The 26,183-nt window shown below is 44.4% G+C and overlaps 1 protein-coding gene and 1 pseudogene across 1 annotated transcript; one reads left to right on the top strand and one right to left on the bottom strand.

Moving 5' to 3' along the window:
* Positions 1 to 1,846: 1,846 nt before the first annotated feature.
* Positions 1,847 to 3,926, bottom strand: FOXI2 (forkhead box I2). The gene is made up of 2 exons (XM_002833587.5): positions 3,401 to 3,926; positions 1,847 to 2,668 (listed from the first exon to the last, which is right to left on the bottom strand). The coding sequence occupies exons 1-2, from the start codon at positions 3,909 to 3,911 to the stop codon at positions 2,223 to 2,225; spliced, it is 957 nt and encodes a 318-aa protein (XP_002833633.4). The 5' UTR covers positions 3,912 to 3,926; the 3' UTR covers positions 1,847 to 2,222.
* Positions 3,927 to 4,496: 570 nt separating this feature from the next.
* On the top strand, positions 4,497 to 5,274 carry LOC100432043 (uncharacterized; annotated as a pseudogene).
* The last annotated feature ends 20,909 nt before the right edge of the window (positions 5,275 to 26,183 follow it).

Here is a 26,183-nt window from a genome sequence, read left to right as displayed (position 1 = left end):
AACCAAGCTTTTCTCATGAAGATTTCACCTATTTGTTTATACTATTACCTACTAATGGTATAAAGCTTTGAATAAATGAGCAACTTTCAAACGGTAAAAAACGATCTTTGGGCAAACAAACCAAAAGTTGAAAAAATCTTAAATTTTTTCCTCAATTTTAACATAAATACCATTGTTAGAGAAAAAAAAAAAAGCAGCTTCCCAACGTCTAGCAGTCATGCAGCCATGACATTCCATGTTTACATCCATACGTGTCAGCCAGTTTTCTCAAAGCTCCACTGATTGTCCAATTGTCCATTGCATTTTCCAACTGTTGACAAATTTAATTAGGAAAAGTTCTTTCCAAGTTTCCTGCAAGTTCAGACTCTAAAATGGGGATGTTGGTGATAGCAGTGGAATTCTTATACGAAATAGCATACACATGCAAGCTATGTATGTTATATTGGTCTTTATTTTTAGCATTTCATTCCATTAAAATAGGTTCAAGAGATAATTTTTAAATGTATAAGCTAAGGAATTTATTTTCCTTTCCTGGTCTTCTTTAATTGTATTGCTTATGGGGAGTGTCCCCCCAAGAGAGATTGCGGGTTGGTTGTGAGTTTGGTTAGGCGACATCATCACCTTCGACACAACTGGCACTCTGCTCACCTGCTTGTGGGGGGCAGCAGCAGAGATGGCACGCGGAGTTGGGAGCCACCACTGATGAAACATATGATCAGGGGCCAGGTTTATCCCAACTCCTGGCTCCTTCTCTCCATGTTCCCCCGCCTCCCTCCTTCTCCCTCCTTCTCTGTCTTATACACACACGCACACACACACACACACCCCTCACTCTTCAGCAGGGCCATGATGAGTCAGCTCTAGGGACAGACAGGAGCCCTGCTCTCATTTCCAGCACTGGCGGCAGCTGCAGTGAGGGGCCCTGCAGGCAGATTAGGAATACCTGCGTGGCTGGGGCTTAGGGTTGCTAAACCAGCCTGTCCCACTCCAAAGTAACAGTATCCTGTCTCCACTCTCTTCCTGGGAAGGTCCCCTCCCACCCTCCCCCAAAATGCAGGGAAGATGGGTACCCCCCATCAACAACAAGATGGGTACCACTCCACCAATGTCTCCATCTCCAGGGAGTCCCAGATGCCACAAAGACTCAGGGCATCTGACTGGGGCACTTAGGTCCTCTAAGGAGTACAGAGGCCAAAAAATTCCTCTTCCCAGTGACTGGTGGCTCCTTGTCCTTCACAAAGATACCATCTCTAAGAATGAACTGCGTGGGCCAGGGTTCAATTTACACAGGAGGCTGCTGTTCAGGAGCTCGGAACACAGGCACAGCTTTGGCTCAAACTGTGGGTTTGGAGGGGAAAGAGACCAAAACAAGTGTGGCCTTTCATGAGCCTGTGTGAGTGTGAGTGTGGGTGGGGTGGCACAAACCTGGACCCTTGGGGAACTCCTGGGTGCTGGGCACTGCTCCTGTGGTCAGTGATGGTAGGGCCCTGGGGAATTGCCTTGTCCTAGAGGGGGGTCATCAAGGGCCAGGGCTGAGTGACAGGGAAGGGAGCTGGTATCCCAAGGGTGCTTTCTGCACACGCAGTGCTTCTCCCTCCCACCACCGGCAGTTCCAACCATTAGCAAGACCTTCCTCACACAGGACCCAATCCCAACAGTCTCAGATCTCCTCACTGCAGGCTCCTGGCCCACCTGGAGCCCACTGCAGCTGCTCCTGAGCTCTGTCCCCCAGCCCCTGCGGCAGCTTCCCTGAAGCAGAAGGGAAGGCCCTGAGCCAGGTGGGCCAAGCTGGGTGGAGATGGAAAGGGCCCCCACCACCCGGGCCGCCCTGGCAGCCTACCTTCCTTCCACCTGCTCCAAGGCTCTTTGGAGTCAGCCAGCCTCCTTGGAAAACGTTGGAGCTGAGGGCCAACCCGCCGCCCCTTCAAGGCAAATCCCTCGAGAGCACAGGTTCTAGAAGCCCAGGAGGGCTGGACTTAGAGGCAGAGCAGGGAGGCTCCGAAGGTCGCCTGGGTGACGGGTGCACAGCAGAAGGGCCACCCACCCCGAAGCCCAAGAGCCGCTCAGCCCAGCTCCCTGCTGGCCGAGCCGCCCCCGGCTCTGCGCTTCCTCCCAGGGCACCAAGGCCTTCAACGCCAACACGTGGGGCTGTCACCAGGGGAAACCAGAGGCTTGAGCTCAGCACCTCTGGACACTGCACCCGGCTAGCCTCCAGCCTCCCTTCAAACTTCGGTCCCTTCCCGGCTGTAGAGGAGGTGACTGACGCGGAAGCCAGTGGCCGCGGTCTGGTGGCCAGGGGCGAAGCCAGGCAAGGGGCTAAGGGTCGGGGGAGCGTGCGTGGCGACCGTCGGTGGCGGCCTCCCGAAAGAAAAGTCGCCCGCCAGGCCCCCGGGGAAGGTGCCAAGGCCGCCAGCCAGAGCGCTCATAGCGGAGGCGAAACCAGAGAAGCAGGTGGCGGCCTCGGGTGCGGATGGAGAGGGCGAGGCCTGCAGGTCCAGGCAAGCCGCGCTCGGGGGCTCCAGCGCGGGCGCCTCGGCCCCTTCCCCGCTCCTGGCTCCCGAGGGCGCGGCCGCGCTGGCTTCAGCTCTCCTCTTCCTCTTCCTTCGGAAGTTCCCGTTGTCAAACATCTTCTCGCAGTTGGGGTCCAGGGTCCAGTAATTGCCTTTACCTGCAGAAGAAGAAACAGCCCAGTTCAGAAAGTTCGAGCTTTGATGGGCCGTGGTGTGAGCCAGCGAGGAGGTCAGCTTCAGAAAGATCCCCTGCTGGCCCTTGCAGACGGTCTGAGTCCTCGCCCCCATCCTACCCTTGACGGCACTCTGTATCCGATGGGCCTCCACAGCAGGACTGAGAAGAAAGTGACAATCCAGAAAGGAGGAGGAAGGGAGCCCTGGGAAAGGCCGAGCCCCGCTAAGGTGAAGGAAGGCCTGCGAGATGCTAAGGGTGGGACTCCGCCAGCCACTCTGCCAAGAACAGCGCAGACCACGCCAGGCCCCCAGGTAGGCTCCAGAGCTTTCCAAACGGGCATCCTATTTGTTTGGCCCATCCTTGGGGTAGGCGCTGTCTTCCCCATTTTACCAGGTAAGGCACTGAGGCCCAGGGAAGTTGAGTCACTCCCAAGGTCACCCAGCTTGCTGGCTCTCCCGCTTCTTCCTCCGAAGGAGCGCACAGAGATTGAGAGCCCCGTGACCGCCGCACTGTAAACGCGGGCCTGTGGGCTCAGCCGCTGTCTGAGAACCTGTCCGTGCCCAAGCACGTCTCCCCTTTCTCCCTCTTCCCCGGGTATCCCCAACCGCGCAGGGAGAAATTAGGTTGTACAAGGTCGCTCCCACCCCCGGAGTGCCCGCGGCCCAGCGGGAAGATGGGGAGTCCTGGACGGAGAGAGCCGGCGCGCCGCTGTTACCTGGATCGTCCTCGTCACGGGGCACCTTCTTGAAGCAGTCGTTGAGCGACAGGTTGTGGCGGATGGAGTTCTGCCAGCCCGCCTTGCTGCGCTTGTAGAAAGGGAAGTTGCCAGCCACGTACTGGTAGATCTGGCTGAGCGTCAGCCTCCGCAGCGGCGCGCTCTGGATGGCCATGGCGATGAGCGCCGAGTAGGAGTAGGGCGGCCGCACCAGCCTCAGCAGCTCCTGCTGGCCGGAGAGGCTCAGCCAGGCGAGGTCGGGGCCCGCCAGGCCCCCCGGGGCGCCGAGGAGCGGGCCGGGAGCCCCGCAGCCTGGGGCTGCGTAGGGTGGCGCGGGCCCGGAACCCGAAGCGTAGGACTTGGGGCTGAGCGCTGGCGCGTTCACCCACAGGAGCGGGCCCCCACCCACCGCTCCCAGATCCCCTCGCTCATAGCCCGGGGGGTGCGCGGTGGCCCGGGCCTGGCCGGGCAGGGCCGAGGAGGTGCCCAGGTCGTCGCAGTAGGTGGCCATGTCCAGCCGCGCCCGGGCCTGGGCCAGCGGTGCCGCACCGAAACTCACTGGCGACCCATCCAGGTTGGCCGCCAGCAGCGACCGGGTGCGAGCAGCGCCCGGGTGCGACCAGCCCGGCCCAGCCCTCCGCCCTTTAAACACCGTCGGGGCCAGAGCCCATGGAGAGTGACGGTGGCGAGCCCCTCCCCTGGCAGCCCTGGAGGAGCGAAATCCTTGTCCTCGCCCTGGTGTCAGTTTTCCGCCCCGCCCAGGCCTGACACGTCCTGGACCAGACGCCCCTCTGATTCCCCCTTCCTCCTTTGTGCGATCCGTCCCGAGTCCACAGTCGCTCGCGGTCTTGGTTGCAGGGACCCTAAGTCCGTAGCCTCGTCTGGCTTCATGGGCCCCGCAGCCCCGACTGCCCTGGACCGTACCGCGACTCCTCAAGGTCCCCAGGTCTGTGGCTTGGGAGCCCCGTCCAATGCGCGGCCCCTTTGCTCGCCTAGGGACATCTCGCCCCAACGAAACCCGCCTCGCCGAGGCCCCTGGGTTACCCCGGACTCGGGGCTAGGGGTAGAGGGTGACTACACTGCCCAAGAGATCGCAATGAAGTCCGTAGATCTCCAGGCTGGAGCCGCAGAGGGAGGTGGCGAGGTAGAGAACGCAGAGCTGGGCCTGGACAGCGGCCCTGGGGTCGTCCGGAGTCCTCGCGCCCTCAACCCGCGAAGGCAGCGGACTGACATCTGCGCCGAAGTCGCGCGTACCCCACGGAGGGTTGGGACCCTGGAAATTTCGGACGCCCCAGCAGTCCGGGGCAGTCATCGCTCTTCCCAAGCCGGGGAGTCCGGGGCCCCGCCAGGTTTCTCCGCGCTGTGACCTCCAGCGCACAGTGCGGAGGGCGCCGAGCTCTCTGCTGGGTGTCGGAGGACGCACGCGGAAAACAGGGACTTCTCTGCAGTGCGTCCGACGCCAGCCGTCCAGTCCTGCTGCCTCCCGGGGTTGCTGCAGCCCGGGTTTCCCGGCCCCCCAAGCTGCCCGGCTTTCGGCCTCCCCTGCTCCCCGCGCTGTGGGGTGGCGGAGGATGGACCCAGGCAGACGCGCCGCGCTGGTGTGGGTACCTGGGAAGAGCGCCCGCCTCCCGGACTCCGAGTCGGACACCTGTGCGAAAGAGGCGAAAATTCAGGCCTGGTGCTCAAGGCTCAGAGATGAGGAGACCTCCCCATCCCCCAAATTCCTGCCGACGGTGTTGGCGCTGACCTCCTGGAAGCTGGTCTCGCCCTGGGTATTCCCCAGCGTTACGCGGGGCTGTGGATCTAATTTTAATTCATTTGAAAAACAAAAGGACCAACTCTTCCTGACTTTTGGCGGTGGAGGAGGCTTGTAGATTGAGGCCAGCGGTTCGATCGAGGAAAGAGTTTGGGTTTGGGGATTAAAGGGCCTGGTTTGAGTCAGCGACTTACTGGTGGTGCAGCCCCTAAGCCTCCCAGATCGTAGTTCCAAATTTTATGTAAAACAACTAATTTATGGAACAATTTAACAAATGGCAGAAAGAAGTGAGAGACCCTCTGTTGGGACGTTGGCCTCTCGCCTTAGAAGTGAAGCCCCTTCAGAAGTGGTGAGTGAACTGAAGGCAGTTCCCAAGCAGTCAAGAGAAAAGAGATACCCCGAAATGGTTCTTTGAGGTCGGCTTTTCGGCTGGACTCTGCCCCCTTTTCCTTCCCCCTTTCCCAAAGATTTCTGATTTTGTCAAAGGAATGCTAGTTGTGGGGGTCCCAGGTGCCTTTTACGAAGCCACCCTCCGCTTCCATCCCCATCGTTGCAGGGGCGGTTGCGGGGTCAACGGGAAGTACTCAGGGTAGGACACGCCTCTTCTTGCTTCTCAGGTGAACACAGTCTATTGCTTCCACCCAAAAGAGCAGCCAGTGCCACCTGCCACTCAGCTTAGCGATTTCCAATGCCCCCCTCAGGGGAAGCCATGCTGTTGTCCATACATGTGACCAGCTTTTTGGTGACTACCTCTTGAAGAAAGTGTCTTTCCCTCAGCACGTGTGTAGCAAACACGACTTGGATCCTCTCCTTATGGTGCAAACCCATATCACCGCCTATAGACACCACTTTCCTCCCATAACACCCTTCCAGAGCTTGCCAGAGGGCCTGGGATGGCTCCACATCTTCAGGAATTTTGAAACGGCTGTTGATTAGGAAGCAGTTTTTGAGTCCGTGCTTGATGAGGATGTACAGAGGCTGCACAGCTCTGCCTTGACCCAAATCATCCCAGAGAGAGTGCAAAGGTGGGAGCTGCAGCCAGACTGGCAGGGCCACCGGCATGGCAGGTTCTACAAGAGCCTGCCTGGCTGTCTCTGCTTTCTAGCGGCTGACGTGAAGTACTGGACAAAAGCAGCTGCTCCTTGTCAAGGATTTCGCTTGTCCAAGGCTGTGTACGTAGAAAACACCTATTTTGGTGGAATAACACAATGATTTGACAGGAAGAACTAATTTTATCTGCAGTTAACTGCACTACTGTGAGAATAATATCAGAGATGTTGAATTTTAAAGAATAGCTTGGGTCATCTTTTGCAACGTAAAGGAATTTTTTTAAAAAGACAGCAGCTCCTTCCACATTCTCTTGAATTTTAATAGCCTTTCTTTCTGTAAATACTATAACTCTGTAACACTCGTGAGTTTCAGGACCTCTAAGAAAATCAAACGAACCTTCCTGTAATTTCCCTCAATTACACTTTACAGAAATCATTAAAATTTGTGCCATGGATATATATGTCCATATCTTTGTCACCCTTCTTTGCTCTCTGAGCCCAATTTCCATCTTCCATCTCCACTGTGGTAGTTTTCTTATCTTTCAACAGACTGGACTCATAAAATGAATTTCAGTAGAGGGACTGCAGTCATTTTGGGGGAAAATGTGTTAACCCTTAAATGGTCTTGCATGGAACTTTGATGAGAATTTTTCCAAGAGAAAAAAAAAAAATCTCAGGAGAGAAATAACAAGGACAAAGATTGTGCCCTGTCTGGGAGTCCTGCTGGGGTTCTCTAAACAGAGCAGCCCTCCACACCCCCCTCAAGCCTCTGATCCATTTTCCTTTTCTTTATTCTCAAAAGTGACCCCCGCTGCCTACATGGAGGATAAGTCTCCCCAGCCTCCCACCTTTCAAACTGCCAAGCCCACCTGCAGCTGCACCTATACCTGTTGCTGGGGGCACCTCTTCTCCTTCTCCATCATCAGGCCAGTCTCTCCTGGGCAGGACTGGGACTCAAGTGCACACCTGGGATGCAGCACTTAGGGGACACTCGCTGGAAGGGTGTTGTGCCCTTAGGTCTGTTCTCACACTTTTCTCAGGGGCCTCACTCTGTAATCTCCTCCTCTCTCTTCTTCCCATCAGCATTTGCAGATCTCAATTCTCTCCGTGGCAACAAATCCCTTCAGCCCACATCCCTTTTGAGGTGTCTCCAGGTCTTCAGAAGCCTAGTCTCTAGTGGCTGCTGCCCCATCCTCCTCTCTCAACAGCACACTCTTCACTCAGCACAGACAGCCATCCACCCCCACAACTCAACTGAAACTGCTCAGGCACAGCCTCTGGTGGCCTCGGTCACCCTAAATCCAATGATGGTTTTTACTCCTCATTTTGCTCGACTCGCAGCATCCCTTGACACCTGCCAGAATCAATACCTCTTTCTCTGCCTGTTTTTCAGCACTGTCCATCTGGTTGACCTCCCCTTCTCTGGCTTCTTCTTGGGCTCTGGGCTGGCTTGCCCTGCTCTGAGGCTGAGGTTCTGCAGAGCTCTGTTCTGAGCCCTCTTCCTCACTCCTGTGGCTGTAATTTGTGGCCTCTGGTTCAGGGTTTGTCAACCTCAGCACTATTGACATTTGGGGTTGGGTAAACCTTTGCTGTCCTGTGTGTTGTGGGATTTTTAGCAGTACTCCTGCTTTCTACCTGCTCAATGTGGACAACGCCTCCACTATTATGGCAACCAAAAATGTCTTCAGACATGGCCAACTGTCCCCTGTGGAGCCAAATCACTCCCATGGAGAACCCCTGCGTTAACCAATGATTCCCTCATTTTTAGCATCCATTTGATTGTCTTCCTTTCAAACTCAACATGAAGAGGAATAATTCATTATCTTCTACTCCAAAACCTGTTTATCCATAGCATCTCCGTGGATGGCAACATCACTTGCTCAGTTGTTTGAGGCAAAAACTGGGAGTCCTCCTTGACTCTCCCTTCCCTCCCTCCCACAACTAATCAGTCAGCAAGAAGTCTTTATGCTGTGTCTAAATCATTTCTCACTAATCCAAAGCCCATTCCTCTGTCTTTCAGGATGATTGCAACAGCTTTTAGTAGATCGCCTTTGCTGTCTGTCTTGTCCCTCCCAATATGTTATCCGCACTATGGCCAAACTGACCTTTCTAAAACCATGGTGGGAAGGATTCCAAAGATGATTCCCAAAATTCCCAGATTACTCAACCAAACACTAACCTAGTTACTGCAGATGTAAAGTCCCAAGTCAGTTGACCTTAAGATATAGAAGTTATTCCAGTGGGCCTGACCCAGCCAGGTGAACCCTTTAAAAGCAGAGTTTACTTTGGCTGCCAGTAGCAGCATAAGTCAGAGAATGATTTTTTTTTTTTTTTTTTTGAGACAGAGTCTTGCTCCATTGCCCAGCCTGGAGTGCAGTGACAAAATCTCAGCTCACTGCAACCTCTGCCTCCCGGGTTCATACGATTCTCCTGCCTCAGCCTCCCAAATAGCTGGGATTACAGGTGCTTGCCACCATGCCTGCCCAACTTTTGTATTTTTAAGTAGAAATGGGATTTCACCATGTAGACCAGCCGGGTCTTGAACTCCTAACCACAGGTGATCATCCCACCTCAGCCTCCCAAATTGCTGGGATTACAGGCGTGAGTCACTGCACCTGGCCAGAAGTCAGAGAAGTATTTGATGCACCATTGCTGGCTTAAATATGGAGGCCACAGGAGGAATGTGGGCAGTCTTCAGAAGCTGAGAGTGGTCCCAGCTAACAGCCAGCAAGGAAACAGGGACTTCAATCCCACAACCAAAAGGAAATGAATTCTGCCAATCACAAGAATAACCTTGGAAGAAGACCCCAAGCTCCAGATGAGAACACAGTGGCTGACACTTTGACTTCAATCTGAGCAGAGAACTCAAGACATATCCTGCTAGACTTCTGACCTACAGAACTGTGAACTAATAAGTAAGTATTGCTTTAAGCCACTGAATGTGTAGTAATTTGTCACAAAGCAATCAAAAACTAAAAAAGAAATGGGGTCATGCACCCTCCAGGCCAGACACTCCCCTTGTCTCAGAAGATTCCCACTTCTCAGCGTGACTGAGCCTCCCCAGGACACGGCTCTGCCCCTATAGCCTGTGTTCTCATCACCCCGAGTGTGGAATCCCAAGCAAGGTGTGTTTGCTGAAATTTACAGCTGTTGTGCAGGAATCAACTTGGCTAGAGGAGTCTACTTAGTATTTTCAAACTTTCAAAATCTAGAGAGAGCTCAAGAGGCTTTTGTCTTAGAAGGGATCATTTGCAACATCCTCAGATACTCTCCTTGACTTTTGCAGTTTTTTTCTTTCAAATTATGTTGCAGGTTTTGGAATTTTATGTAGCTTTCCGGTTTCTCACATTAGAAAGGGTCAGGTCAGGGGCTACTGTGGCCAAGAGCTTAGTCTGGGGATACAACCAGATCTTGGTTTGAAACTGGGCTACAGCAATGAGATCTTAGGTCAACCATTCCATCCCTGAGCCTCATTTTTTTCCCTGCCTGTGAAGTGCTTTGACATAGTAAGTTTCTCCGTTAGCACAGGCATACTTTGTTTTATTATGTTTCACAGATACTGTGTTTTTTACAAATTGAATAATTGTAGCAATCCTAACTCAGGAAGTCTATCAGCACCATTTTTCCAACTGTGTGTGCTCACTTCATGACTCTGTGTCACGTTTTCGCAATTTTTGAAATATTTCAAACTTTTTCATTATTATTAATCTGTTATAGTAATCTGTGTTCAGTGGTCTTTGATGTTACTATTGTAATCATTTTGGGGAGCCATGAACCGTGCCCATATAAGATGATGAACTTAATAAATGTGTGTGATCTGACTGCTCCACCAACCAGTCATTCCCATCTCTGTCCCTCTCCTTGGGCCTCCCTATTCCCTGAGACAAAATAATATTGAAATTAAGCCAATTAATAACCCTACAATGGCTTCTAAGTTGAAGTGAAAGGAAGAGTTGCAAATCTCTTACTTTAAATCAAAAGCTAGAAATGATTAAGTTTAGTGAGGAAGGCATGTTGAAAGTTGAGACAGACCAAAACATAGGCCTATTGTACCAAATAGTTAACCAAATTGTGAATGCAAAGGAAAAATTCTTGAAGAAAATGAAAAGTGCTACTTCAGTGAACACATGAATAATAACGTGAAACAGCCTTATTGCTGATATGGAAAAAGTTTTAGTGGTCTAGATAGAAGATTAAACCAGCCCAGAACATTCCCATAAACCAGACCAATTCAGAACAAGACCCCAACTCAATTCCATTCTATGAAGGCTGAGAGAGAGGTGAGGAAGCTGCAGAAGAAAAGTTTGGAACTAGCAGAAGGCTCATGAGATTTAAGGAAATAACCTGTCTTTATAACATCAAAGTACAACATGAAGCAGCAAGTGCTGATGTAGAAGATGGAGCAATATATCCAGAAGATCTAGCTAAGACCATTGGTGAAGGTGACTATACTAAACAACAGATTTCCAATGTAGACAAAGAAGATTCCATCTAGGACTTTAATAGCTACAGAGGAGAAGTTGATGCCTGGCTTCAAAACTTTAAAGGACAGGCTGACTGTCTTGTTAGGGGATAATGCAGCTGGGAACTTTAAGTTGAAGCCAATGCTCACTTACCATTCTGAAAATCCTAGGGCCCTTAAGAATTATGCTAAATCTTCTCTGCCTGAGCTCTATAAATAGAACAACAAAGCCTAGATAACAGGACATCTATTTACAGCGTGGTTTGCTGAATATTTTAAGCCCACCATTGAGATCTACTGTTTAGAAGAGAAGATTTCTTTCAAAATATTACTGCTCATTGACAAAACATCTGGTCACTGGAGAACGCTGATGGAGATGTACAAGGAGATTAATGTTTTTATACCTGCTAGCATGATGTTAATTCTGTAGTCTATGGATCAAGGAACATTTTCAACTTTCAAGTGTTATTAAAGAAATACATTTCATAAGGCTATAGCTGCCAGAGACAGTGATTCCCCTGATGGAGCTGGGAAAAGTAAATTGAAAGCCTTCTGGAAAGGATTCGCCATTCTAGATGCCATTAGGAACATTCATAATCCACGAGAGGAAGTCAAAATAGCACATTAACAGGAGTCTGGAAGAAGTGAATTTCAGTGCTCATAGATGGCTTTGAGGAGTTCAAGACTTCAATGGAGGAAGTCACTGCAGATGTGGTAGAAATGACAAGAGAACTATAGATAGTAATGAAGCCTGAAGATGTGACTGAATTGCTGCAATCCCATGATAAAACTTAAACAGATGAGCAGTTGCTTCTTACAAATGAGCCAAGAAAGTGGATTATTGACAACCCAAATGCCCATCAGTGACAGACTGGATAAATAAAATGTAGTACATATACACCATGGAATACTATGCAGCCATTAAAAGGAATGAGATAGTGTCAGGGACATGGATAGAGCTAGAAGCCATTATCCTCAGCAAACTAACACAGGAACAGAAAACCAAACACTGCATGTTCTCACTTAAAAGTGGGAGCTGAACAATGAGATCAAATGGACACAGGGAGGCAAACAACACACACTGGGGCCTGTTGTGCAGTGGGGTCAATGGAGGGAGAGCATTAAGAAAAATAGCCAATGCATGCTGGGCTTAATACCTAGATGATGGGTTGATCTGTGCAGCAAACCACCATGGCACATGTTTACCTATGTAACCACCTGCACATCCTGCACATGTACCCCAGAACTTAAAATAAACATTAAAATTTAAAAAAACAAAGTGGATTATTGAGATGGAATCTATTCCTGGTAAAGATTCTGTGAACATTGTTGAAATAACAACAAAGGATTTAGAATAATCCATAAATTTAGTCAATGAAGCATCAGCAGAGTTTGAGAGGATTGGCTCCAATTTTGAAAGTGGTTCTGCTGTGGGCAAATGCTATCAAACAGCATTGCGTGCTACAGAGAAACCTCTTGTGAAAGTAAGAGTCCATCTATTTGGCAAACTTTATTGTTGTCTCATTTTAAGAAATTGCCACAGCCACCCTAACCTTCAGCAACCACCACCCTGATCAGTCAGCGGCCATCAACATTGAGGCAAGACCTTCCCCTAGCAAAATGATTGATGACTTACTGAAGGATCAGATGGTTGTTAGCATTTTTTGAAAGTATTTTAAAATTAAGGTACGTATATTGTTTTTTAAAGACATAATGATATTGCACACTTAATAGACTACAGTAAAGTGTAGACACAACTTTTATATATACTGGGAAACCAAAAAATTAATTTGACTCACTTTATTGTAATATTACCTTTATTACAATAGTCTGAAACCAAACCCCCAATGTCTCTGAGGTATGCCTGTCCATATCCTGTTTCCTTACCACTCCCTGGTAATCATAACTAAAATTTGCTTCAAACTCTCCTCATTGAGAAAAACTACATTAAAGCGACATTAGGCCTATGTAGACTCTCAGGAACTTTTCTCAGCTGGTGAATTTCTCAGTTTTAATTACAGGTAGACCTGTAGTCAAATCTTGGCTCTAGTTTCAAGCAGCTAAATGGGTAAACTGCTAGTCCCTACAAGTCTCAGTTTCTTCCTCTGTAAAGTAGAACTAATAGTGCCCACCTCATAGGACATTGTGAGGATGAAAATGAGATAATGCATGCAAAACACTTAAGCACAAGTATTAAGTAATTTATGTATAGTATTTATTGGTATTCTCTCTCTCTCTCTCTCTCTCTCTCTCTGTGTCAATCATTCATTGACCTAGAGAATGAATCTTACGTTTAAAGTTTGGCTCTCTATATGTTAAATACACTCTTCTATTCAAATATGTTATCTATATTCTTGATACCAAACTGAGAAAAGACTTTATTTACAATATCTTTTCTCCAAATATACGCTAGTGTCCATTTACTAGGAAAAACCTGACTGTACCAAAATACAATATTTAAGAGTATCCCATGTAACTGATTTCAAAACTATTTTAAATTATATATGTTTGAACTTATATTCAAAAAAGTCTAGACATTAAATTTAAATTTGTAAATAATTGCTATATTTACTTCATCTCTGTTTATGTATGTATTTTGTTGTTGGAGCCTTTAAAAATATAAACTTTAAAATTTTTACCTTTAAACACTTCGGCATCCATCTAAAAAAAGGGAAGACATTCTCATACATAATCACAACTAACATATTAGCAGCAGTCCCTAATATTATCTTATATATATTTCATATTTCAATTTATTCAATTTTCTCTAAATAACTTCTTGCCTTTTTTTTCCAAATCAGAATCCAGTGTATTTATGAGACTGCTCATGTATTTGTCATGTTCATTATATTTCTTTTATTCTAGAAGAGCTCCTCCCCCCACCTCAAATTTTTTATTTAAAAAAATGTTGTGGGTACATAGCAGGTGTATGTATTTATGGGATACATGAGATATTTTGATACAGGCATGCAATGTGAAATCAGCACTTGGGTAATGGGGTATCAAATGGGGTATCCATCCCCTCAAGCATTTATCCTTTGAATTACAAACAATCCAATTACATTTTTTATTTTTAAATGTACAATTAAGTTATTATTAACTACAGTCACTCTGTTGTGCTATCAAATAGTAGGTCTAATTCATTCTTTTTTTTTGTATCTGTTTACTATCCCTACCTCCACTCAGCGCTCCATTACCCTTCTCAGCCTCTGGTAACCGTCCTTCTACAATGTCCATGAGTTCAATTGTTTTGCTTTTTAGATCCCACAAATAAGAGAGAACATGCAATGTTTGTCTTTCTGTGCCTGGCTTATTTCACGTAACATAATAATCTCCAGTTTCATCCATGTTGTTGCAAATGACTGGATCTCGTTCTTTGTTATAGCCAAATAGTATTCCACTGGGTATAAGTACCACATTTTCTTTATCCATTCGTCTATTGGACAATTAGATTGCTTCTAAATCTTAGCTATTGCAAACAGTGCTGCAACAAACATAGAAGCACAGATATCTCTTTGATATACTGATTTCCTTTCTTTTGGGTATATACCAGTAGTGGGATTGCTAGATCACATGGGAGCTTAATTTTTAGTTTTTTGTGGAGCCTCCAAAATGTTCTCCATAGTGGTTGTACTAGTTTACATTCCTACCAACAGTGTACATGGGTTCTCTTTTCTCCACATCCTCACCAGCAATTGTTATTGCCTGTCTTTTGGATATAAGTCGTTTTAACTGGGGCAAGATGATATCTCATTGTAGTTTTTATTTGCATTTCCCTGATGATTAATGATACTGAGCTCCTTAGTTTTTATTTGCATTTCCCTGATGATTAATGATATTGAGCTCCTTTTAATAAGCCTGTTTGCCATTTGTATGTCTTCCTTTGAGAAATGTCTATTCAAATCTTTTGTCCATTTGAAAAATTAGGTTATTAGACTTTTTTCCTATAGAGTTGGTTGAGCTCTTTATATATTTTGGTTATTAATTCCTTGTCAGATGAATAGTTGGCAAATATTTTCTACCATTCTGTGAGTTGTCTCTTCACTTTTTTTATTGTATCCTTTGCTATGCAGAAGCTTTTTAACTTGATGTGATCCCATTTGTTCATATTTGCTTTGGTTGTCTGTGCGTGTGGGGTATTGCTCAAAAGATCTTTGCCCAGACCAATGTCCTGGAGATTTTCCCCAATGTTTTCTTGTAGTTGTTTCACAGTTTGAGGTCTTAGATTTAATCTTTAATCCATTTTGATTTGATTTTGGTATATGGTGATAGATAGGGGTCTAGTTTCATTCTTCTGCAAATGGATATTTAGTTTTCCCAGAACCATTATTGAAGAGACTGTCTTTTCCCCAGTGTATGCTCTTGGCACCTTTGTCAAAAATGAGTACACTGTAGGTTGTGGATTTGTTTCTGGGTTCTCTATTCTGCTCCGTTGATCTATGGGTCTGTTTTTGTGCCAATACCATGCTGTTTTGACTACTATAGCTCTGTAGTATAATTTGAATTCAGGTAATGTGATTCCTCTAGTTTTGTTCTTTTTGCTTCGGATAGCTTTGGTTATTCTGGATTTTTGTGGTTCCATATAAATTTTGGGTTTTTTTTCTATTTCTGTGAAGACTGTCATTGGTATTTCCATAGAGATTGCAGTTAATCAGTAGATTGCTTTGGGTAGTATGGACATTTTAACAATATTGATTCTTCCAATTCATTAACATGGAATATTTTCCCCATTGTTTGGTGCCCTATTAAGTTTCTTTCATCAGTGTTTTATAGTTTCTATTACAGAGACCTTTCACTCCTTTGGTTAAGTTAATTCCTAGGTATTTAATTTTATGTGTGGCTACTGTAAATGGGATTACTTTTAAATTCAGACTGTTCACTGTTGGCACATAGAAATGCTACTGATTTTTGTATGTTGATTTTGTATCCTGCAACTTTACTGAATTTGTTTATCAGTTCTAACAGTTTTCCTGTGGAGTCTTTAGGTTTTTCCAAAAATAAGATCATATCATCTGCAAACAAGGATAATTTGACTTCTTCATTTCCAGTTTGGATACTTTTTATATCTTTCTCTTGCCTGGTTGCTCTGGAGAGTACTTCCAGTACTATGTTGAGTAGCAGTGGTGACAGTGGACATCCTTGTTGTGTTCCAGATCTTAGAGGAAAGGCTTTCAGTTTTTCCCCATTCAGTATGGTACTATCTGTGGGTCTGTCATATATGGCTTTTATTATATTGAGCTATGTGCCTTCTATCCCCAGTTTTTGAAGGTTTTTGTTATGATGGGATGTTGAATTTTATCGAATGCTTTTTCAGCATCAATTGAAATGATCATATGGCTTTTATCCTTCATTTTGTTGATATAATGTATCACATTGATTGATTTGTGTATGTTGAACCATCCTTGCATCCCAGTGATAAATCCCTCTTGGTCATGATAAATGATCTTTCTAATGTATTGTCGAATTCAGTTTCCTAGTATTTTGTTGAGGATTTTTGCTTCAGTATTCATCAGAGATATTTACTTGTAGATTTTTTTTATGTGTCTTTGCCTGCTTTTGGTATCAGGGTAATACTGGCCTCATAGAATGAATTTGGAAGTATTCCCTTCTTATCTATTGTTTCGAATCATTTGAGTAGGATTAGTATTAATTCTTCCTTAAATGTTTGGTAGAATTCAGCAGTGAAGCCATCAGGACCTTGGCTTCTCTTTAGTAGGAGACTTTTTATTATGTCTTTGATCTTGTTACTTGTTATTGGTCTATTCAGGTTTTGCATTTATTCTTAGTTCAATCTCAATAGGTATGTGGCTAGGATTTTTTCCAGTTATTCTAAATTTTCCAATTTGTTGGCGTATAAATGCTTATAGTAGCCAATAATAATCATTTTAATTTCTGCAGTACCAGTTTTAATGTCTCCTTTTTCATTTCTGATTTTATTTATTTGGATCTTCTCTCTTTTTTTCTTATGATTAAAAGTTTGTCAATTTTGTTTAACTTTAAAAAGAAAACAACTTTTTGATTCATCTTTTGTATTGTTTTCTTTCATTACAATTTCATTTCTTTCTGTTCTGATTTTTCTTATTTATTTTCTTCTACTAATTTTGGGTTTGATTTGCTCTTGCTTTTCTAGTTCTTTAAGATGTATCATTTGAAGTTTTTCCTCTTTTTTTGTGTAGGCACTTAGAGCTATAAATGTCCCTTTTAGTACTACTTTTGCTGTATCCGACAGATTTTGGTATGTTGAGTTTCCATTATCTTTGTTTCAAGAAATTTCTCAATTTCCTTCTTACTTTCTTAGTTGATCCACTGGTCATTTAGGAGCATATTACTGAATTTCCATGTATTTGTATAGTTTCAAAAGTTCTTTTGTTATTAATTTCTAGTTTTATTCTATTGTGGTCAGAGAAGACGCTTGATATTATTTCAATTTGTTTGAATGTTTAAAGACTTGTTTTGTAACCTAACGTATGATCTATCCTTGAGAATAATCCATATACTGAGGAAAAGAATGTGTATTCTACAGCTCTTGGATGAAATGTTCTGTAAATACCTATTAGATCCATTTGGTCTATAGTGCAGATTAAGTCTGATGTTTCTTTGTTGGTTTTGTGTCTGGAAGATCTGTCCAATACTGTAAGTGGGGTGTTGAAATCTCCAGCTATTGTTGTACTGGGGCTTCTCTGTCTTTAATATATCCTTTATATAACATATAATAACATATCCTTTGTATATCTGGGTACTCCAGTGTTAAGTGCATGTATATTTAGAATTATTATATCCTCTTGCTGAATTGACCCCTTTATCATTATAGAATGACCTGTTTTGTCTCTTCTTATAGTTTTTGTCTTGAAATCTATTTTCTATAATATAAGTATAGTGACTCCTGCTCTTTTTTGGTTTTCATTGGCATGTAATATCTTTTTCCATCCTTTTATTTTCAGACTATGTGTGACTTTATAGGTGAAGCATGTTTCTTGTAGGCAACAGGTCAATGGGTCTTGTTTTTTCATCCATTCAGCCAGTCTATGTCTTTTGACTGAAGAGTTTAGTGCATCTACATTCAATGTTATTATTGATAAATAAGGACTTTTTTCTGCCATTTTGTTATTCATTTTCTGGTCTTCTCTTCCTTCTCTCTTTTCTTCCTTTTCCTGTCTTCCTCTAGTGAAGGTGATTTTCTCTAGTGATGTGATTTAGTTTCTTGCTTTTTATGTTTTGTGTATCCATTGTATTTTTTGGTTTGAGGTTATCAGAGGCTTGCAAATACTACCTTATAACCCATTATCTTAACCTGACAACACCTTAACATTATATGCATAAACAAACAAGCAAAAAGAAGTCTAATGAAAACTCTACATCTTAACCTCTTTTTAACTTTTTGTTGTTTCTATTTATATCTTATTGTACTGACTATGTCTTGAAAAGTTTTTGTAGCTATTATGTTTGATTGGTTCATAATTTAGTCTTTCTACTTAGGATAAGAGTAGTTTCTATACCACAGTTTCAGTGTGATAATATTCTGTGTTTTTCTGTGTACTTATTATTACCAGTGTGTTTTGTACCTTCAGATGATTATTTATTGCTCATCAATGTCCTTTTCTTGCAGATTGAAATACTCCCTTTAGCATTTCCTATAGGACAGGCCTGGTACTGATGAAATCTCTCAGCTTTTGTTTGTCTGGGAAAGTCTTCATTTCTTTTTCATGCTTGAAGGATATTTTTGCTGGATATACTATTCTAGGGTAAAAGTTATTTGCCTTCAGCACTTTGAATATGTCAAAACACTCTCTTCCGGACTGTAAGCCTTCCATTGAAAGGTCTGCTGCCCAATATATTGGAGCTCCATTTGTGTGTTATTTGTTTCTTTTCCCTTGCTGCATTTAGGATCCTTTTTTTAATCCTTGACATATGGGAGCTTGATTATTAAATGCCTTGAGGTAGTTTTTGGGTTAAATCTGTTTGGTTTTCTTGGTTGAATCTGCTTGGTGCTCTTGTACTTGGATATTGATTCTCTCAGTTTTGGAAGTTCTATGTTATTATCTCTTTGAATAAATTCTCTACCCCTATCTCTTTCTCTACCTCTTCTTTAAGGACAATAACTCTCAGATTTGCCGTTTTGAGGCTATTTTCTAGATTCAGTAGGCATGCTTCATTGTTTTTTTATTCTTTCATCCCCTCTATGTGTTTTCAAATAGCCTGTCTTTGAGCTTACTAATTCTTTCTTCTGCTTGATCAGTTCTGCTACTAAAAGATGTTGATACATTCTTCAGTATGCCACTTGCATTTTTCAGCTCCAGAGTTTCTGCTTGATTTTAAAAATTTTTTTCAATCTCCTTGTTAAATTTGTCTAATAGGATTCTGAATTTCTTCTTTATGTTATCTTGATTTTCTTTGAGTTTCCTCAACACAGCTATTTTGAATTCTGTGTCTGAAAGATCAGATATCTGTATTTCTCCAGAATTCATTCCTAGTGCTTTATTGCCTTCATTTGGTGAGGTCATGTTTCCCTGGATGGCATTGATGTTCTTTGGTGTCTGGAGATTGAGGAGTTAGGCATTTATTGCAGTCTTCACTGTCTGGGCTTATTCTTAGTCATCCATCTTGGGAAGGCTTTCCATATATTTGAAAGGACTTAGATGTTGTGATATAAGCTGCATCTGCTTTAGGGGAATCCTGAGCCAAGTTATGCTGTAGTTCTTGCAGACTCGTAGAGGTACCACCTTGATGATCTTGGACCAGACTTGAGAGCTTTCTCCAGGTTACCACAGAGACTCTTGTTCTCTTCCCTTAATTTTTCCCACATGTACAGAGTCTCTCTCTCTCAATATCTCTCTCTCCCTTTCTCTCTGTTCTGAGCCACCTAAAGCTGGGGGTGGAGTGACACAAGAACCCCTGTGGCCACCACTACTGTGACTGCACTGGGTCTGGTCGAAGGCCTGCTGTAACCACTCCCTGGCTACTGCCTATATTCATTCAAGGCCATGGGGCTCTACAATCAGCAGGTGGCAAATCTAGCCAGGCCTGTCTCCTTCCCTTCAGGAAGGTGAGGTCCCCCAGGCCCTGGGTGGGATCAAAAGTGCCATTGCGGGGGTCAGATGCTGTTGTGGAGTCAGGAACTAGAATCAAAAACTGTAGATGTCTACCTGGTGTTCTACTGTATTGCAGCTGAGCTGGCACTCAAACCACATGACACAGCCCTTCTGACTCTTCTCTCCCCTTTCCAAAAGCAGAGGAGCCTCACCCTGTAGCCTCTGCCACCAAAGTCCACTAGGAGTACTGCCAGACTACCGCCCATGTTCCCTTAAGGCCCAAAGTCTCTTAAGTCAGTTTGTCATGGATGCTACCTGGCCCAGTACTCCCCCTTCAGGGCAGCAGACTCCCCTCTTGCCTAGGGCAGATCCAGAAGTGCCATCCAAGAGTCAAGCCCTGGAATCTGGCACCACAAGAGCCCGCTTGGTGCTTTACTCTCCTGTGGCTGTGCAGGTACCTAAGGTATAAGACAAAGTCCCCTTTACTTTTCCCTTTGCTTTTTTCAAGCAGAAGGAATTTGCCCTATAGCCACCACAGCTGGGAATGTGCTGAGTCTTACTCAAAGCCTGCAAGCCTCAGAGGCACGATACCCTGATGTAGTACCTGAGTATCACTGTTGGTTGTTCTGGGCCCAAGGGCTCTTCAATTAGTAGGTGATGAATGCTGGCAGGACTGAGTCCTTCCTTTCAAGGCAGCAGGTTCCCTTCTGGTGCAGGGTGTGTCCAGAAATGCCATCTGGGAAGTAGGGCCTGGAATGGGGGCCTCATGACTGGCCAATGCCCTATCCTGCTGTGGCTGAGCTGGTATCCCAGATGCAAGACAAAGTCCTCCTCACTCTTCCCTCTCCTCTCCTCAAATGGAAGGAAGGGGTCTCTTGGAGCCTCCAGCTGTGCAGGCTGGGGTTAGGAGAGGGGTGATGCCAGCACTCCCTTGGCTGCCCCAGCTGGTGTCTCAGTGTGCCATGTGCCCCCTCAGTCCACTGTCTCTGGGCCTAATTCAGCACTAGGACTTGACTAAGAGTTGCAGTTCTTACGGCCTAGACTCCCTTTCAAGTTTACTTGGAGACACAGAGCACTGTAGCCCTCAATGGCAGGGTTTTCAGGCACTCAGATTTGGTCCCCTGAGGTCAGTGATTCCCCTCTGGCTAGTGTTGTGGGAAGTCAGGGACCCTGAATGGAGGGACCGGCTGAAGCCATGGCAGAAGAACATAAATTATGAAGATTTCATGGACACTTAACACTTTCCCAATCAATACTCTTGTGATTTCCTATGCCTGTCTTTATTTTAATCTCTTAATCCCATCATCTTCGTAAGCGGAGGAGGATGTATGTCACCTCAGGACCCTGTGATGATTGTGTTAACTGCACAAATTGTTTGTAGAGCATATGTGTTTGAACAATATGATATCTGGGCACCTTGAAAAAAGAACAGGATAACAGCAATGTTCATGGAACAAGGGAGATAACGTTAAACTCTGACTGTCGGTGAGCCGGGTGGAACAGAGCCATATTTCTCTTCTTTCAAAAGGAAATGGGAGAAATATCACTGAATTCTTTTTCTCAGCAAGGAACATCCCTGAGAAAGAGAATGCGCCCTGAGGGGAGGCCTCTAAAATGGCCGCTTTGGGGGCAGCCGTCTTTTACGGTCACAGTGGTGGGATGAAATAAGCCCCGGTCTCCCGTAGCCCTCCCAGGCTTATTAGGACGAGGAAATTCCCGCCTAATAAATTTTGGTCAGACCGGTTGTCTGCTCTCAAATCCTGTCTCCTGATAAGATGTTATCAATGACAATGCATGCCCAAAACTTCATTAGCAATTCTAATTTCGCCCATGTCCTGTGGTCCTGTGATCTCATCCTGCCTCCGTTTGCCTTGTGATATCTTATTACCTTGTAAAGCACGTGATCTTTATGACCCACACCCTATTCGTACACTCCCTCCCTTTTGAAAATCACTAATAAAAACTTGCTGGTTTTATGGCTCAGGGGGTATTGCGGAACCTGCCGACATGTGATGTCTCCCTCAGACACCTAGCTTTAAAATTTCTCTCTTTTGTACTCTTTCCCTTTATTTCTCAGACCGGCTGACACTTAGGGAAAATAGAAAAGAACCTGTGTGAAATATCGGGGGTGAATTTCACCCAATAGGCTAGGGCTGGTTTAAATGCTCCCTCCGTGGGTGGGCATCAGCTGAGTTTGGTCCAGGTTTCCTTTCTGCTCTAACAGGACAGCACTGAGTTCAATGCCTCACAATTGCTGTGCCGTCCACTCCCCAGCACCCAGAGAAGCTCTCAGCACCATGCCGCCACTGCCAGGGGTGGGAGGGGTGGCATCGACAATTCAGGACTGTTTATCCTATCTCTTCAGTGCCTCTTTCAGTGATAAGAAGTTATATACACGGACTGATTTTTGGTTCTTATGAAGGTGTTTCTTCCTGTGTAGATAGTTAACCTGGTGTCCTTGCTGGGCCCAGGTTGGTGAGGGCAGGGAAGGCAGGGACAATCAGTGGAGCTTTCTATTCCACCGTCTTGCTCCACCTCTCTCTCAAACTTTTTATTTAAATGTGTTATTTTATTCATTTTTTGTTTTTGAGATGGAGTTTCCCTCTTGCTGTTCAGGCAAAATGAGTTAATTTTTTGAAAAGAGCAGTCCACTCAACTCATAGAAGGTCCCACAATCTGGGTTGGGCATGGTTGCTCACACCTGTAATCCCAGCACTTTGGTGAAGCGGGTGGATCACTTGAGGTCAGGAGTTAGAGACAAGCCTGGCCAACATGGTGAAACCCCCTCTCTACTAAAAATACAAAAATTATCCAGGTGCGGTGGTGCATGCCTGTAATTTCAGCTACTCAGGATGCTGAAGCAGGAGAATCACTTGAACCTGGGAGGCAGAGGCTGCAGTGAGCAGAGATCGTGCCACTTCATTCTAGCCTGGGCAACAGAGTGAGTGAAATTCTGTCTCAAAAATAAGAGTCCCACATCTGAAGTTGTCTGATTGCTTCCTGCTGGGGATGTTTCACTTATTACCCTATCCTTTGGATTTTCTGTACAATCAAAGTTTAGTGTATCAAAAATAAAATCAGATCAAGTAGGACAAATTTAAAATGTTATTGTCATTTAAAACTACAGATCACAATCCAGGAGACTTCAAACCAAGTGGTAGGAAGTGCACTGTATAATTAGCAGTTTCCACAGAGTTTAAGGAGAAAGTATTTTGATACTTTTTGAGATTAGCTATTATATTTTCTTTTTTTGGAAGGCAAACAGTTGTTTTAGCCAATTTGTTTATAGCTGTTTGATTTAATTTCACTGAATCATGCTGACAAGGCCATAAGACTTACATCTTGTATTTCATTTATGATTAGAACTAGCATTTAGGGGAAATCAGGATGACTTAAAGTTTTGATTACGTGGTTATAGGCAGTTGGTTTTAGGTTATCTCTAACCTGTGGTCTCCATTTTTTCTTTTTCTTTTCCTTTTTTATTTTGAAATGGAGCCTCACTCCATAGCCCAGGCTGTAGTGCAGTGGTGCAATCTCGGCTCACTGCAACCTCTCCCTCCCGGGTCCCAGTTCAAACAATTCTCCTGCCTCAACTTCCCGAGTAACTGGGATTACAGGCACATGCCACCATGACCAGCTAATTTTTGTATTTTTAGTAGAGACGGGGTTTCACTATGCTGGCCAGGCTGGTCTTGAACCCCTGACCTCATGATTCGCCTGCCTTGGCTTCCCAAAGTGCTGGGATTACAGGTGTGAGTGAGCCACCTTACCCAGCCTATTTTTCTTTTTCTTTTCTTTCTTTTTTTTCCTTTTCTTTTTTTTTTTTTTTTTTGTTTGATGGAGGAGTTTCACTCTTGTTGCTCAGGCTGGAGTGCAATGGCGCAATCTTGGCTCACTGCAACCTCCACCTCCTGGATTCAAGTGATTCTCCTGCCTCAGTCCCTCAAGTAGCTGGGATTACAGGTGCCTGCCACCAGGACCAGCTAATTTTTTGTATTTTTAGTAGAGACTGGGTTTCATCATGTTGGACAGGCTGGTCTCGAACTCCTGACCTCAGGTGATCCACCTGCCTCGGCCTCCCAAAGTGCTGGGATTGCAGGTGTGAGCCATGGCACCCGGCCTCCATTTTTATTTTTCTTTAACAGGTCTAAAGCTATGTTTAGATTCTCAGGTTAAATTATTTACCTCATCACAATAGAAGGCACATAATGTCAGGCGTGTCTGCTATTCTTGACATGGGATTTGATCATTGGGTTAGGGAATGACAGCTGATCTCTCCATTGTAAAGGTCAGCAGCCACTAGTCCAGGGGGTGATGCCTGTATACACTGTGAAAATCCAGTTCCCCAGGTAAAGATATTTCCCGAGAAGAATTGCTATTGCTTTTGTTTTCCATTAATGACCTCTACCTGAATCAATTGTTCTACTGGGAGGTGCAAAGTTGAAATTTTCTAATTCTTTCATTAGTTTGACATTCACTAACTGGCATTTTTCTGTAAAAACGAGCTTTCTATCATCTCAGCTGAACTTATTTGGTTTCACTGAAATACAATTCCTATTAAAAAGGCAAAATAATTGCTTAATTCTTTTCTTTTATTGACCGGTTTTTAGAGTAATGTATTTGGTGAAACAGTCATCTTCATTGGTCACAACTTTTTGTTTTGCTGTATGGGATTTCTCTTCTTTTGAGTATCAGCATAGACGTAAACATTTTAATATGTTTAATGTTTCAATAAATTATTATTATTTTTGTGATGCTTATATCATCAAAAATTGGGTCATATGGAGTCCCCGGAGACTGGCTCTCGTGTCCTTTGGACGTGGCTCTACTAGTCTCTAGATGTTTCCTTCTTTTCTGACAGAAGCTGACCCAGTCTCACTTTGCACATTCCCTGACCCTGACATTAAATAGGCTACTTCTTCAGTGGCCCCAGATTCCTTTTCAGAAAGAACAGTAAGAGAAACCAAATGATGGGACTGGGGGGCTAATTTTCCTGGGGAAGGGGTAACATTGCTTCTAGACCTTTCAATGGACAGAACTAGGAAACGTATTTCTAAAAATCATAAGTTAATATGCTTCTTATTTAAATTAAATACTTACAGGCCTTTAAAAAAACCTACATTTACCCTCTACTTGTATCTCATTTCTCTTATACTGAAAATCTTGGTTTCTAATACTATCAACACAATTATCTCTTGTGTTATGTTACAGTATACCTGTATAATTTCAAATGACCACACGAGTGTTAGTATTAACAAACTACTAAATGAGATTTAAGAGATTTAAGATTCTTTGGTAGTTTTTTTGGTGTTTGTTTGTTTGTTTACATTGGAGTCTCACTCTGTTGCCCAGGCTGGAGTGCAGTGGTGCAATCTTGCCTCGCTGCAACCTCCACCTCCCGAGTTAAAGCGATTTTCCTGCCTCAGCCTCCTGAGTAGCTGAGCCAGGCATGTGCCACCACACCTGGCTAATTTTTGTATTTTTAGTAGAGACGAGGTTTCACCATGTTGGTCAGACTTTTCTCAATCTCTTGACCTCAAATGCTCTGCCTGCCTTGGCCTCCCAAAGTGCTGGGATTATAGGCATGAGCCACCGTGCCTGACCTGTCTTTAAAAAATAGATCCCAGTAATGACATACAGTCAAAGGACTATGTTACAGAGTCACTTGAAATGTTTTTCTCAGTGGTTTCTTGTTTTGGCATATAGTTAGGGTTATTTCATTTCATGCCACTCAAGTTTAAAGCCTTAAATTTGCTAAGAAATAAGAAGTTGGAAAACACAGTTGATGATTTACCTACACAATATTTCTATTCTTCCCTGTATGGGTTAAATAATTAGGTGTGATGGAATTTATATAGGTTGATTGAGTGTTAAAGTTTATGGCAAGCATTGGGATCATCTAAGGACTTTTAGGTTTGTGGTAAACTTTGTTGTGTTGTATCTCCACAGACAAGCAGACCCTTTCAGAGACTGAGAGGGAAGATGCTAATGGTGCTTGACTTTGGCAATGAGAAAAAGTGCTTGAGATGTCACCCTGAAGGGTCAGATTGACTCAGGCAAGAATCCTAGTCCTGTCAGTTATTACCTGTGTAATCCTGGATGAGTTAACTTGGACCCTCAATTTTCTTATCTGTAACACAGTAATAATAATCATCTTATAGGGCTTCATTTCCCATCTGGGTTAAATGAAATCATGCATATAAAGCACTTTGCATGTTTCCCGGCAGCATACATGTAGCTAATGTTATTAGGGTGGCAAATAAGAGTGCACTTTTTCTCTAATTATTCTATTGGTTTTTCAAAAAAATGTTTTTATAATGAGCATGGTTTGTCTTCATAATAGCAAACAAACAAACAGCAAACTCCAATAATTTGGAGGTGAGGGTGAGAAGGAGAATGAATTCACTGTGGTAGTTTTGTGTATTGATCACTCCTCTGTGAATTTTTCTGTCCTTAATTATGTGACTTTAATGCCATCTAGTGGAAG

This window comes from Pongo abelii, chromosome 8 (genome assembly GCF_028885655.2).
Source record: "Pongo abelii isolate AG06213 chromosome 8, NHGRI_mPonAbe1-v2.0_pri, whole genome shotgun sequence".
Taxonomy (NCBI): domain Eukaryota; kingdom Metazoa; phylum Chordata; class Mammalia; order Primates; family Hominidae; genus Pongo; species Pongo abelii.
Note: the sequence above shows the minus strand (reverse complement) of the source record. Positions and strands in the feature narration are given on the sequence as shown.

Excerpts from the sequence above, each read along its gene's own strand:
- FOXI2 (XM_002833587.5), bottom strand. The coding sequence starts at position 3,911 with ATGGCCACCTACTGCGACGACCTGGGCACCTCCTCGGCCCTGCCCGGC. Across the intron at positions 2,669-3,400 it reads CCGTGACGAGGACGATCCAG|GTAAAGGCAATTACTGGACC; the intron begins GTAACAGCGGCG and ends CTTCTTCTGCAG.